Here is a 15,955-nt window from a genome sequence, read left to right on the forward strand (position 1 = left end):
ATCAAAACATGCCACCAGTGAGCAGGGATCCCCACGTGCGTGCCATGGGACAACTGAATTCTGACCTCCTGATCTTCTCCCTAAATCTAGAAAACTGAGTCAGCCCAAGCCCAGGACCTCGGTGCTCCTACGGGGATGGAGGCCGAACGCGGGCAGTGCGGCTGCCCCCAGAAGAGACGCCTAAGGCAGGATGTAATGACTCCAGGACATGACAAAAGAGTCCCATTCTTTCCGCATTATTGAAGACAACTGCAGAGTGTTCAGTTACCTCGATGTCAGAGAATCTGAAACCTGTCAAATACAACAAATTGGCCAAAATGGATTCGCCTAGTTTAGAGTTCAGTCTCCCCATGACTCTGCTTCCCTCCTCTGGCCCTAACGGGCAGCGTTATAACAGGACCACCTTAACATCGTGGGAACTTAGAAGCAGTCAAGCTGACGGTAGCCTCTCTGCCATTCTGCGGTCACAAGGGCCCAGGACATTGTGACTTGGGTGCTCACTGTCAGGCACCAGGCATCAGACTGCAGGGTACCGTGGGAACTCACCTTTGCTTGTCTCTCTCCAGGCCAGGCTTCTTCTCGAGATGTTCCTTGTTGTCCCTTAGGAAGACTTCATCCTCTCCGCTCTCAAGAAGGGGCACAGGGGAAAGTGGCCCTGAGCCAGCGGCCAGCCTCTCTGCAGGAGCTCCCTGGGCTTCATCCCAAACATTCCCAGTTAAACCAGCTGAGTTACACAAACCAGCACATGAGACAGGATGGCCTGGCGCTTTGGAAAACTCTTTGCCTTCAGGAGGGGTTGTCCTTTCCAACAGCGTCTCAAAATCCACAGGTTGCCGCGTGTCTCTTTTCTCCCCTCCTGTCCACAATATTTCCACCGCTTGGAATTCCACGTGTTTGACCTGGCCTGGGCGTCCTGCAGAGCTGCCCTGATCACCCCGTCCTGGGTGCCCTCCCCCCTGATCAGACCTCCTCTCTCTCAACAAACCAGCGCTGCCCAGTGAGCTGTGGGTGGCTGGGCTCCCCACGGAGGATGCTGGATGAGCTGGCTCCTGCACGTGGAGAACGCCCTTTCTTCCATTATTAGCGGTTCGGGAAAGCTCTGCTTGAGTTTCTCCAGTTAATAGTGCAGTCAGATCCTTCTGGATACTCAAGTAAAAATTTTCCTCAGTCATAACTTCAGCGGAAAGAGGTATATCTGGTGGCTTTTCTCGGCCAGCAGGGAACAGTTCGTTGGCTCTCTGCGTTTTATGACTGGCAGTGTCAGGCTCTTTTTCCACCTGCTGGACTGAAAAGCCAGGAGCAACATCTCTGTCCAGTACCTTTGCAGCCTTCAAAGTTCCTGAAGCTATTCTGGCTTCTGTGGCTTTCAGAGCTGAAATCAAAGAGTCAATGGGTTGTAAACTCTGTTCCTTGAGGTGACTTTGAGAGGGGGCCTCTCCGACGTCTGGTGGTCCTCCTGTACCACTGGCAAGCCCAGAGTGCTGGCCAGCAAGAAGCCGGAACCCCTGTGGCCCTTGTGGGCGGCATGCCAGAGACTCAGCGTCCAACTCGAGAGAGGCTCTCAGGCCTTCTCCACCTTCCTCCATGGTCCCATATTCTGGAAATTCATTCGTGACATTCGGTGGGAGTAAAGTGCTTCCTCCATGATCACCTGGGGAGGGGAACAGAATGCAAACATGACTTGTTCTGCACAACAGGTCGCAGTGTGTATTAGGCACACAGCAGTCCCTGTAAGCCTTTCACTGTCTCCTCCCCCATCACTCTGCAGCACACACTTCCCACAGCCCGGCCAGCGGTCCCTTCCACTTAGCTTACAAGAGTGTGCCCACAAAGCATTTGGCATTGACAGAGGCAACCTAACAGCCCTATTTAACTCTGCTTCTGATAAAGTCCCACACATGCAACTCGGTTGCCACATATGCAAAAAGAGATTAAAATAAGGATATAGCTCACTTTCCAAATACTACTCATGAAATAGCAACTAAAACATTTATACTGGACACGCAGCAAACAGCCGTATGATCTAGCCAGCAATATCTGGGCAGCGCAGTCTCTGAGGTGGAGCCTCAGGAAAAAAGACTCTATTTAAAGTCAGTAAATATTTTTTCGACCGGAAGCTTCCCTTTTACTGTTGGATTTCTGTAGCAGGGGAAAAATGCTTTCAGAACATTCCTGGGGAATGAGAGTGAAGTCAAAATGGAACAGGAAACTTAATGTGTTAAGAAAGATTTCCGGAATCTCAACAGCATAAAGTTTAAAAGGCAGCTTATGCAGAACCCCAATATATGAAACAGTAGAAACAATCAGTATGTATTTAATATACTGGATCAAATTTACATGCTTTTCTTATTAAAATGGCAGTCAGTGAGAACAATGAAGGCATTCTGATCAACAAAAATCTGAATTGGGGGTTTATAGCTCACACTTAAGGTCCTATCACCCTAGTACCCAGTTTCCTCCTGAATCTGGTTTTGGTCACTCATCTTCACTGGAAATGCAGTGTCCTCACTTGCACGACTTTATGACAGAGGACACGTGTTGTTTTGTCATTGTTTTTAATGTTTTTAAAGCACTGTGAGCTATAACCTTCCTATTTCGTGAAATATCGGATGAATGTTTGAGTATAGACACTGAAATGACATGAGAGACTTGGTTCCGTGGGACATACAGAATGAGGTAACTTGGAAACATGAGTTAATAATATGGTATCCCACAATGTGGAAAATCTGAGAAACAGTAATACATCTAAGAGTGTATACTGTTTCATATTTCATTTTTTAGATATTTTGGAAGATATTTCTAAAGCTAAATTTGATCAGTGTTGATGGACCCCAAGAAGCACTTCTCTGTGAGGGCAGTTTTTATAATACCTGCACAGACAGAATTAAAAGGATCTGGCTGGTTGAAATCTGAAGAGGAAGCAACTTTTCAAATCTTGATTTTGGAAAGACAGTTACAAACAATAAAGATCCCTTTTCCTGTGGCATGTTGACATTGTAAATTTTTCAGTAAGGAATATGATAGGACTTTCAATTTTTTCCCCTTTAAAGATTCAGTGGTTTTTAATATATTCACAAAATTGTGCAACCATCACCACTAATTCCAGAACATTTTCATCACCACCCCCAACCAAAACAAACCCTTGAGCTGTCTCTCCCCACTGCCCTGTCCCATCAGCCTCTGGTAACTACCAACCTACTTTCTGTCTCTATGAATTTATGTTCTGTTTCATATAAACAGAATCATACGATATGTGGCATTTTGTGTGTCTTTTTTTTTTAAATAGAACAATGTTTTCAAGGTTTATCCATATTGTACCATAAGTCAGAACTCCTGTCTTTTTATAGCTAAATAATATTCCACTGTACGGATATGCCACAGTTTCTTTCCGTTCATCAGTTGATGGACATTTGTGTCATTTCCACATTTTGGTTGTTATGAATGATGAACATTTGTGCACAATTTTTGCATCTACATTTATTTTAAATTCTCTTGGGTGTGGACCTTTGAGTGGATTCTGCCACACAGTAACTCTGTTTAATGTTCTGAGAAACTGCCAGCTTTCCAAAGCAACGGCACCGTCTTACACTCCTATCAGCAAAGTCTGAGGGGTATATTACTGTCCATCTTTTTAATTACAGCTGCCCTCGCGGGTGTGAAATGCTGTCTCACCCCAGTTTTGACCTGCGTTTCCCCAGTGACTAACGATACTGAGCATCTTGTCATGTGCTTGCTGGACACCTGTACGTCTTCTTTAAAGACATAGCCATTCAGACCTCTGCCCATTCTATAATTGGGTTACTTGTCTTCATTACTGAGTTGTAAGAGTTGTTTATACATTCTAAATGGAAGTTCTTTATCAGATACATATTTTGCAAATATGCTCTCCCATTGTGTGGGCTGTCTTTTCCCTTAGTTGATGGTGGTTTTTGAAGTACAATTTCTTTAACTTTTGGTTAATTTTTTATTTTGTTGCTTGTGCTTTTGGTGTCATACCTAACAAATTACTGCCTGATCCAAAGTAACAAAGATTTATTCCCTGTTTTTTTTTTTAAGAGTTTTACAGTGTTAGCTATTACACGCAGATCTTTGATCCATTTTGGGTTCATCTTTGTATACGGTATGAAGTAGAGATCCAACTTCATTCTCTTGCGTGTGGATATCCACTTGTCCCAGTGGAAAAACTGTTATTGTCCCACTGAACTGCCTTAATTCCCATGTAGAAAACCAAGTGACTGTAAACGTAAAGGTTTACCCCTGGACTCGCAAGTCTGTTCTATTGAGCCAGAAGCCAGTGAAGCACCACGTTGACATCCTTAGCTTTGTGGAAGGTAAATCAGGACGTGTGAGCTCTCCTATTCACTCTTCCTTTTCCCAGGAGTTTCGGCCACCCTGGGCCATGTCCATACACAGTATTGGTCTGCAGGTGTCTTGTGTTATCTTGCCTGGTTTTGCTAGTTACGTTTGGCTTAACAAAATGAATTAGGAAGTATTCTCCACTGGCATTTGTTTATTATACCTTTTCATACTTTTTAAAAACCATTTGTCATATTTTACACTTTTTAGGCTTTTAATAGTTTTCTCTTCCTTAGTCATTCAGGGGACTCCAGCTTCCTCAGTTTAAAAGCTGTAAATGTACTGTTAAAATGCAGTGAAAGAAAAAAAAAAGTAAACAATCGAAAAAGATGTTTTCCTTTCTTTAACACAGTAAAAGGGCTTAAAATAAAGAAGTTCACAGTGGGGAATATTTCCTACAGATTTTATAATGCTATTATCTAAGTTAGAGTGTATCTCTGTAAACACGTGAGGATCACAGAATATAAAATTTCAGAGGTCAAAGGGATCTGAGATTTAGTTCAGCTACCTAAAATAATTAGTGAAAAAACAGGCTCGAAGGAATGATGTGTCACCAACATGACACAACAAATAAAAATCAGCGATTGTCTATTTTACCTCCGCTGGGCTTACAGACCCCCCTTCCCCAGAATCTTTACTGGTAGTCACCTAACATGTCCTCAATCTTTTTGCCAAGATTTAAAAAATCTTCTGAAATGGTTATCCAATGTCCAATCTCACTTTCCACTTCATTTTATGTACAAGAATTTCCCTAAAACAAAAACTGACGTTGCTCTCCGCAGTTCTGCACTGCCTGCAGAACAAAGTCTGAAGTCCGAATTCTTTCGTCTTGGAGTTAGGATCCATGATCCAATCCAAATCTCTCCCATCTACTCTCTCCTTCTCTCACTCAACTCCCTCTCTGAATGTGTCACACCATTGCTTGTCTAACTGAAGGATGGGGCAGCACATGGACACTCTGAAAAAGTTCTGACATATACCAGAAACTGAGTTAACTGCACGTACACACTGAGCTGTATACGCCTTTGCTCAACCTCCCCTCTGCATGTGACATACTTTTTCTTCCCATCTCTACATAAGCAGATTATTTTCATCTTTCAAGATTGAACTCAAATCCTCTATCCTTAATTAAGCCTTCCCTTAATCACCAGCCTTTGCAAGAAGTCACCTCCTTACAAAAGTCCAGGGACTTTTAGCTGTATATCACATACAGTACATACACAGGAAATAAACGAACATGATTTTAGCTCATATTTTAAAGCTTCAAAAGGCTACAATTTTTAACCTATCATGGAATGTTTTAAGAAAACTGTCCATTGTGACCATTGAACCCATAAGTATGTTTAACACCAAAACATTCTATAATGAAATCCATTCAACAAAAGGAAGAAAAGTTAAACTTTATCATTTGAGAGCCCACTTTGTTTTAAACTGCCATCTATAAAACAACCACTAAAATAAACACTGGCACACTGGCACACTGGCACACTGGCCCGAAGAAAAGTGGCCACAAAGAAATCAAGAGAAGAGACATCAAAGAATTAAATGATTTCTTCACCCCATTTTTAATACTTTTCATTAAGATGCACCTGCATCAGCTGTGGACGAACACTGATGATGTCTTGGTGCAGCAACTGGCCTCTGGTCAATGGAAGTGAAGCAAAGGGAGAGGGCAGGGCGAAGGCCCGCGTGGCAGGCAGCTGCACTCTCCAGCCAGGTCTCCGGCTCTGAGTTCACTGCTCCCATGAGTACTATTCTCAACAATTTTACTTTCTTTTAGTATGTTCATGTGTGGCCGACAAATTGTGCTCTACACTGGAAATTGACACAACACTGGAAACTGATTATAACTCAATTAAAAAAAATTGGATAACAGGAAATAAAACAAATAAGACTAAAAAAACATTGTTTTACTTTCTTTTTAATGAAAGAAGGACTGACATGGACCAGGGGAAATAAATGTTCTGAGAGGCTAAGTGACAAGAGCAAGGCAAGTGAAACGATGTTCAATAAAGTATTTTAGAAGAATTTAAAGTCAGGACTAGATCCCTGGTCTTTTGTTTCTCGGGAGTAAACTCCTAGGGAGGACTAAGAGACATCTGAGTTGTGACACGTTCATTTCTAATAGCAGTGACACTACCAAAGATAATAAAGAATGAACAAGATCTTCAAGCTCTAGGTTCTAGGAAGAAAGAGCCTTCCAAGTCACGTGGCTCTGGATCAGAGCACTTGTCACAGGATTCAGCGCAGCATCAAAACTCTCCTTCCTAATAAGGCGCCTCTTTGAATGCAAGAGCAGTTTACTTTTCTTGTCACCACTTGGACTGTCTTCAACAACAAACAAACCTTCGTAAACTATTCATCTTGACTTTCTAATTTCGAATTTCTGATTTATTCCTTATGTTTAAAAATGTGAACTATTTATGCTAGGATGATTTAAACAAAGACCAAATTCCTCTGTTACTTTAAGATTTTTTTTTCTGCCCCCTTTTAAAACAAGGCCAGTGATAACGTCCCATTAAATGACCATCATTTCCAAAATTCATTCAGCAAACATTTATTAATTATGTGCTACATACTAAAAACAGGGGATTCGAAACTAAACATGGCCAGAGCATGAAAAGTCTGCTTAGCATGTTAGAAAGCTCACATTGTCCGCATGCGAAGGATGTACGGGGGAAGAGTGCAAACAGACTAACATCACAGGCTGCGGGCAGTTGCGCAGGTGAGACGGTGAGCACTTGTCAGGACCGAGGCAGAGTGGACGGAACAGAGGTGCAAGGGCTACTCCATCCCCCGCCCCGGCCAGGATTCACACCATTATCACCCCCTGCCTCCCTCCCAGCTCTCCCAGCTCAAGCTGCTTCCACAAAGCCCTTGCTCGGTCTGTGCGGCTGCTGTGGGCTCGTAGATCTAACTCGCTGAAGCCTCCCTTCGCCTTCTGTCAGTCTACATCTAGTGCTAATTAAGACTCCAGCTGAAAACTGAAATAGCGATTACTCCTCCAGAAGGCCTTACTGAGTTAGTCCTGCCCAAATCTGGTCTCCTATTTGCGACAATGGGATTTTCTAAGTATTAAAAAAAGAATGTTAGCACTTACCTAAATATAACCACACACCAGCAGAATCTGAGTTATAGCCTTTCTGCATTTATTTTTTCCCCCTTGAAATGAAAATGTAGTGTAACGTGTGTGGAAGGAAGGGAGGGGAGAAAGAGAGCTTTTCACACTCATGTGAAATACATACACTTTTGGGGGGTATCTCTATTTATGTCCCGTTAGAAGTCACTCTTTCTACCAGGAATCAGACCTGCTGCTTTATGTATTTGTTCAGATTCTTAACAAATTATTTCCTGTTGTTTAGTAAAGACGTTGCTCCTGTGATGCACTAAGCCCACTGATTTTTTTTAATATACTGAGAAAGAAATGGGATACTTTTGAATGAATGTTAACAAGATCAATTTCAGGAGTGCTCTGGGTTATAAATTAAACAGCCATTCATTTCTGGAACACAGGTACTGCATTGTAATAAAATGAAATGGACTAGGAAAAAAATTCTTCTGCATCAAACTAAAAAGCTTCATAGCAAAAGAAATCATCAACAAAACGAAAAAGCAACCTGCTGAACGGGAATAAGTATTTGCAAATCATGTATGTGATAAGGAGTTCATATCCAAAACGTATAGAGAACTCATACAACTTAACAGAAAAAAAATCTGATTTAAAAATGAGCAGATCTAAATAGACATTTTTCCAAAGAAGACATACAATGGCCAACAGCTACATGAAAAGATGCTCAACATCACTAATCCTCAAGAAAATGCAAATTAAAACCACAATAATATATCACCTCACACCTGCTAGAATGATTATTATCAAAATGGTTACAAATAAAAAGTGTTGGTAGGGATGTGGAGAAAAGGGAACCCTAGTACACTGTGGGTGGCAATGTAAACTAGTGCAACCAGTATGGAAAACAGTGCGCAGGTTCAAAAAATTAAACATAGAACTACCGTATGATCCAGTAATTCCACTTATGGGTATTGACCTGAGAAAAACCAAAACACTAATTTGAAAAGATATCTGCACCCCTATGTTCACTGCAGCATTATTTACAATTGCCAAGATATGGAAACAACCTAAGTGGATAAATAGATGAATAGACAAAGAAACTGCAAGTTGATAAGAGATTAAATCATAAAAGTCCTCATCACAAGAAAGAAAATTTTTTTGTAACTGTGTGGGTGATGGATTTATTGCTGTGATCATTGCACAGTATACACAACATCGAATCATTACATTGTACACCTAAAACTAATATAACGCTGTATGTCAATTACACCTCAAAGGAAAAGATTCTTGGAAGCATGGGGAAACAAGCCTGCTCCATCAGACAAGCTTTGGAAAGACCATGGCCCTTCTAAGAATGATCCTGTTTGAGGACCAGTAAATGAAACAGACTTCCTTCCAACTCTGGATAGCAAATTCCTTAAGAGAAAATAGTTGAAGGAAAAAAAGAGAAGAAGAAAAAGAACTATTTGGCAAGTCTACTGCAGACATGGTCACAGTTCACGGCTGAAGTGTGAAGTTAAGAGGTTTATCACAAGGGGCTCTGAGCAACTGGGTTTAGGTTTCCCGAGACTATGATGGCCACGCGTCTGAAATCACAGTGACGAGTCAGACACACGTTCCCTAGGAGCTGGGCCCCGGAGTTTTTAAGCAAAGGTTTTTGTCTGTTTTGTCTTGTTTTGTTGTGTTGTCACTAGAATATAAACTCCAAAAGGCAAGAACGTGGCCTGATTTCTTTACCATTATATTCCCCAGAGCCTAGAATAACACCTAGCAAAATGGATATATTTGTCGGATCAGTGAATAAATAAGGAATGGCCTCTAACCAACAGGATACCATTTAACAGAACCTCAAAAGAGAAACAAAAGAAGCCTCCCAAAACGCAAGCAAAATACGACATGTCCGTGCTGCCCAAGTCCTGTCCCCTACTTCCCAATACAGGCTGAAGAGAAGGCTGGGAACATGGGGGTCCTTCCTAACTTGGGAACTACCTAATTCTTCCACTTCCTCAGCCAACATTCATCGTGCACCAACCATGTGCTGAGCACTGGAAAACAGAGCCACATGCGAGGCCAACGTGGCTCTTGCCATCAAGGAGCTTACAAGCCAGGAAGTCCATCTGCATGGTTTATGGTTTATCCACTGCAGACAAAGTTCAAGCAGAGGCAATGTTGAGTGGGGACAATCTTGGCCACAGTTCTAGAATTCAACATGATCCTACCTGGGATCATGTTCATTACCACTAAACACAAAGTGCTCTATTAATTATCTTACTCTGTAAATCCTACACTGTCCAATATGGTAGCAACAGCCATATGTAACTATATAAATTTAAATTAATTAAAATTAAACAAGATTGAAAATCTAGCACTCAATACCATATGTAGCTAGTGGCTAACATATTGCACCACAGAGATGTAGGACATTTTTTTCATGATTACAGAAAATCTCTTTGGAAGCACTGCCCTAGAACCTTCCTACCCAAATGCAGACATGGGACAGCAGCACAGGCGTCACCCAGGAGTCTGCTCAAAATGCAGACTCAGGCACCATCTCAGACCTCCCTAATCAGCATCTGACTTTCTGAAAAGAACCCCAGGTGATCTGCATCCACACTGAAGTATGAGAAGCACTTCTCCAGAGAACTACAGCAGTCACCCAGGGGCTGTTCTGATTACATTCAAATGGCTGCTTTTTCATTCTAGAAGACAATCTCAAGACTTCCTATGTCCTAACTGAAACGTCCAAGTGTTCAGCCAGGTAGACAACAGGCAGAGCAAACACGCAGTCTCTCCTTCCTACCAAGAGGAAGGCTGGTGCCTTCTGGTCTGGGTTTGCCCACCACCGATCCGGGATCCTTACAGCAGAGGAAGAGAACCACCCCCTACTGTGATGGGACCTCATTTTTATTTTACAGCTCACAGTGAATTTCTCTCACACTGAATGGTCAATGACTCTACACTTATGCAAAAGAACATAAAATCCTAAAATAAATGCACGTGTAAAGCTTAGCATTAGGAAACGGCTGCACATTAACATCTGTACATAGCCTTGAAGGATTGACACTGGCGCTTAGAAGAGCTGAGGGAAAGGCAGGATTTTTCTGTCTTTAAAAACTGGGATATTTCCCCAGACTTTTAATGTTCATGTCACTGGATAGATCACTCGTAAAATAAAAATGAATGGGCAAAGTCACGAGGCACTTTCAAGAGAGCACTAAGGGTCTGTAATCTCTTTTCTACAAGTGAAGGGGCAAAACCCACAAAGGGACCAGCAAGACCTCCCAGGCAGGGCTATTGCCTTTCTGCTTTTGCACTTCTGTAAAACAGCTTGCTTCTAGGAAAATGAAACTTACCCCTAAAATTCCACTGGTTCCCAAAAGCTCACTCCTGATTGGTCCATTTCCAATACCTCATTTGCATATGATGCAAACGTAATCGAAACCTAAAACCCTATAAGAGCCTGTGTAAACCTACAGACAGGGGTCCACAGCTTAGAGTGTTAATTCCTCTGGGCCCGCCGGGTTTATAAACCTGAGTTCTCCAACCCTCCGAGTGTTGCTCGGTCTCTCGACGGGGTTCAGGTTTCTGTAACATAAGCACAGTTCAACAGAGTTCCAATCCTTTATAAATCATGGCTAACCTAGCCATGAGAAGTCTGTTTCCTTTTCATGTAGGTTGTTCATAAATCCTTGGTGCTCTCTGTTTCCTAACAGATCTCAGTCAGCAAACACCACAAAACTTTCATAATCATTTAGTATGATAAAAGGACTATAAATAAGTTATTTTAATACTGGCCAATTTACAGAAACAAGCTTACAGACACACTGCTCCTGACTTGTCAGGAAGGATTTCAATCCCACAGACAGAAGGGTGACTGCTTTGTCTCCTCCATTCTGAAATTTCATAAATCAATAAAAAAAAAAGACAAAGGTCCAATTTACAAAGCAACAGGAAAAGTAAGCTTTGCAGAGCTAAAAAATCACAAAACCATTTTAGCCATAAGTAACCATAATCCTTAAGTGTGAATAATAATGATCAATGTTTCAATGTCTAATAATCAGTAAGCCCCTCAGTAACACAGTGCTGTATGCATGGTTGAGATTTAAAATGTCGTAGAAACAGTTATATTAAAAAAAAAGTCTAATCCATTTTTACTAAGCAACAGAAAATATACTCAGTATGATAAAAATGACAGAAAAAGAGTATGAGTAATGAGAATTCACTAAATGAGTAATCTAAGTACATTATACTTTGGTACACACTCCTCACCCTAACAAAAGTCACATATTGGAGGCTACAGTATGTAGTTGAGGATGCTGGCTATTGTCTGGTCACTAATAACTCTCTAGAAGCACTGATACTGAAGGTGTTTATACGCAGCTAACCCAGGAAAAGGCCTGCCCACCACTACACGAGCCATTAGCACGTGCACACGAATAGAGACTGTTCTGTTAATTGGACCCTCTTTTCCCCAAGTGATTAATAGTTACAGCTGTGCCAACCACAAGTGAATTTCACATACTAATGATTCGGAACCCGATTCTTCTCATTCCATGCTAATCCCGGGGGAGATGATACATGCTCACCATTCCAGGCAACCACAGGGGAAGCTCCGTGAGCTGGGGGCGGCACCACACACAGCACACGGAAGATAAAAGACCGAGATGAGAAGCACCCCAGGAATCCCAGCCCCAGGTCCCCGCCCGCGTGCAGAGCACCAGCTCTCGTCACGGAGGAGAAATCCTAAGACGCAAGAGCCACATGCAGGCCTGTCTTTGAAAGCATTATTGTTTCAAGCTGGTTTCCTCTTTTCCAGCTGTAACTTTCTCCTCTTTATCTACCATCCACTCCCATTTGCTTCTTTTCCCAGCCGCACTCTGTGCTTCTCCTCCCAGCCCCACCACCCCCGATCACAGCTGCTCCTCTGAGTCCGTCCCTCCTGTCCTCTTCCTACTTCTCCCTGCTTAGGAATCGCCACTTTTAAAACCCAGTGTTATGTTTTCATTGCTTCCAGCTTTATTGAGATACAATTGATGCACAACACTGAGTAGGTTTAGGGTGCACCACGTGCGGCTTTAATACACTTACAGGCTGCAGAACGAGCACCGGCATAGCTTCAGCCAGCACCTCCACCACGTCACGTAACTGTCACTTCTTTGTGGTGAGGACATTTAAGATCTACTCTCTTAGCAGCATCTAAGTCTATCATACGGTATTATTAACCATAATCACTATGCTGTACGTGAGACCCCCAGAACTTAGTCCTCTTATAACTGCAAGTCTGTGCCCTCTGATCAATATCGCCCCGTTTTCCCCACCCCCACAGGCCCTGGTCTCCACTTTACTCTTTGAAAAGCCCAATTTTTACCTTCACCGACTTTTTATTTTATTTTTAAAAGCAAATAAAAGTTTAAACTTTTTAAAAAACTCCACAACCTTGTTTATAGCAGGCTCTCTTCTGCTAACGTTAACACAGATATGGTAGAGTTAAAATAAATTCTTATATATTTTATTAAATATTTTAACATTTTAAGGTGAAATATATTAAGGACATTTAATACTTCAGAAACTGAAATTCAAAACACTATACAATTCTTTTTTTTAAAAAATCACAAATGCCAAGGAGCTGGAGTTCCTAGCAGTGAGGGTCAGCTATAGCTGTGGCTTCTCTAAACTGTGTGTCAAGACAAATGTTAGGTGCAGCGGAAAACAGCAGCTCCACTCAGCCTCCAGTCTGCAATGAGCCTCAGCTGATCTATGTTTGCCTTCAGTAGTTTTTGTGCTCAGTAAGAGACCGATGGTTTTGCTAAAGATTCAGGCTGCAAACTGACATGAGCGATAATTCCAAGTATATCTGACACTGTAAATTTTACAGAAGTGGTGAGAGAGAAATGAATCTTGAATTAATCTAAAAGTGACACTTTCAAAAGACGAGAAAAACACAACCCTATGTGTAAACTGAGGGAAAATAAAGCTCCAGTGGAGACCCCCTCAGCCTCGAGGACAGCATTCACAGAACTTTCTGGTGCTGCCCTGTGGCTGACTGTGCGCTCCATCAGGCACTCAGGCTGAGCTGGGCTCCAGGCATGCAGAGAGAAAGGAGGTCGAGCTCTTTAAGAGAAACTCCTCCCTATTCCCACCCGGTGCCACAATATGATGTCTTTCTAAAACTGCAGGGGTAGCCCGTTTTCCTCTTTCTTTCTATATAATACATCAAAAACAGGGAGCAGAAATAGGATAATAGAATTCTGTGGTCCCGGGAAAGCTGTTTGAACAAGAACAAACAATGAAAGGAAAGAATTTTACAGGTAAGAATAACATTCTGCTGTCTATGTAAAAATAAAATATCTCAAAAATCCAATGTCAGATGCTAAAATAAACATTCCAGGTTAAAGTCAGGGGAGGTACTGGGCAAAAGCATTCGGACGGTGGGCAGGTGGCATCTTTCTGATGGCTGGGGAATTAAAGAACAGTTGGCGTGGGCACCCGGGATAAATGCGGTATGTGCTTCTCTAGTCAGGATTCAGCAAAACCTCGTCCAGCCCCGGGAGTCGCCTACTGGGATGGTCCAAAGACAAGACTAGTAAGCACAAGCATTCAGTAATACAGATGCATCATTTTACAGCAGCATTTGACAAGAGAGAGAGATAGAAAAATATATTTGCCTGCAGAAACCTACAAACAGAGGTTACTCACAGAGATTACTGTAGCTCCAGCAGTTACCCATTGATCATAGAAAATGCCCAGCTCATCAGCTTAACGCTTGAGAAAAGTTAGCTAGAAAAGAAGCTGGCTAACTCAAAATCTGCCGTTCTAGTCAACTGGAAGCAAATTAGTCTCAAATTTCCTGGCAGCCCCTCTTGCCCTGCACTGCACAGGGTGATGTCAGTGGCAGCGAGCGCTCTGAGCAGGGAGCCCTGGCTGAGCGAGCCGCTCCCGCTCACAAAGGCACGCAGCTGCTCCCGCGCCCTCGTCTGCCTCTGCGCTCTCTACCTTGGTAGCTTACCGAAAACAACCACCGTAGGGCTTTTCTATATTTGTGAAAACTACTTCCAAGGAGATAATTGAGATGACGGGAGTGAGCTTTAATGTAACCATTTCCCCAGCGCGGCAGCAGGAACCCCAGCAAAGGCTCTGAGAGGACCGTACCATCCCGGGTGACATCAGAGGTGGGGCTGTCATCTCGGTATTATGCAGCATTTTCTCTGATGTGAGAATGACACACGTGAAAGAAGACAGACGAGTTCCCTTTAAGAGGATTTAATTCTTGTGTGATTTAAACAGAAAAGGCAAAAGCAAACATAATGCTGAACAAATGCTGTGGGAGGATATCGATCCTGCTTTCCCAGACCTCGTCTCAGGGCGAAGTGACGCTGCCAGCTAAAGTCATCTTACTCATGGCTGCATTACCCTTTCTGCGATTAAATTCATATTTAATGGGTAATTGATACTACTTGGGAAATGTGACATGAAAAAATTTGATACTAACATCCAGTTTTGAATACGATGACATAAACTTTCACATCATTAATGGGACCTTAGCTGTATGCAGTACATTTCAATACAATCTCAATAAATACGCGAATTGTAAAAACAGTTTTGTAGAAGAGAAAAGTGTGGTCCTTAGTCTTGGTAATGGAGGTTAATACAAACATTAAAAATATCTTCTATAATCTTAATATTCCAACCAGTATAAAAAGCAGAGACCAGTAATATAAAGCAATTGATGGTTATTTTCATTCATCCCATATACATCTACTGAGTGCCTAACAGGTGCTAGATAATGTGTTGAGTTTCACCTGGAGTATACAGTTCTGATAAATGACATAATCAGAGGAGAAAACATTTATAAAATGTTCGCTATGTGCCAGGCACCAGACTTTAAAGCAGCTTTATTGTATCAACTTATCTATACTGCCCAGCAGCCCTGGGGGACAGCTACCAGGATTAAGCCTTTTTTTCAGGTAAGACTACTGAAACACAAGAAGTCTGACTTGTCCACAATTACACAGGTGGGACATAAATGCGGGCACTAAGGCTGCAAAGTCTGCCCTCTCGGTCCCTGAAGCCCCACTGCCTCCTGGGAGCTTCCTTGCCAAGGAAAAGGATCCTAGCGGGAGAATATAATTTTCAGGATTTAGAACCACAGCAAGCCAAAAATACACACCTCTCAAGAAGACTGGCCCAAATGTAAGAGGATAACAGTCTAGTGCATCTAGACAAAGCACCCGGAGACAGGGAAACCACAGTGAGAGCAGCACCAGGAGAGGTTCAGCGCTGACAGCGCCAGGGATCTTGGGCCAATGGCTTAAGATCTTTCAGCTTTAGTTTCCTCGCTTCCGAGCTAGATTTTTAGGTTACAGAGCAATATAAAAGTGTAGTTAAAGCACACGGTCTGGACTAGTGGTCTGTGCTCCATCACTTTCCAATTATGTCACCTTAAGCAATTTATTTAACCTCTGAGGGGCTCAACTTCCTCATCTAAAAAATGAGGAAAACAATGGGGTTGTTCTGAGAATTAAATCAGCT

General features: G+C 42.3%; 1 protein-coding gene across 5 annotated transcripts in view; it reads right to left on the reverse strand.

Annotated features, from left to right (window-relative positions):
* PSD3 (pleckstrin and Sec7 domain containing 3) overlaps positions 1-15,955 on the reverse strand; it is a 598,663-nt gene that overhangs the window by 310,337 nt on the left and 272,371 nt on the right. For all 5 annotated transcript variants that reach the window (XM_074353657.1, XM_074353661.1, XM_074353659.1 and 2 more), the window contains one exon: positions 547-1,651. In XM_074353657.1, coding sequence (XP_074209758.1) covers positions 547-1,651 — 1,105 coding nt within the window. The remainder of the gene's footprint in view (positions 1-546; positions 1,652-15,955) is intronic.

Source organism: Camelus bactrianus, chromosome 26 (genome assembly GCF_048773025.1).
Source record: "Camelus bactrianus isolate YW-2024 breed Bactrian camel chromosome 26, ASM4877302v1, whole genome shotgun sequence".
Lineage (NCBI taxonomy): Eukaryota > Metazoa > Chordata > Mammalia > Artiodactyla > Camelidae > Camelus > Camelus bactrianus.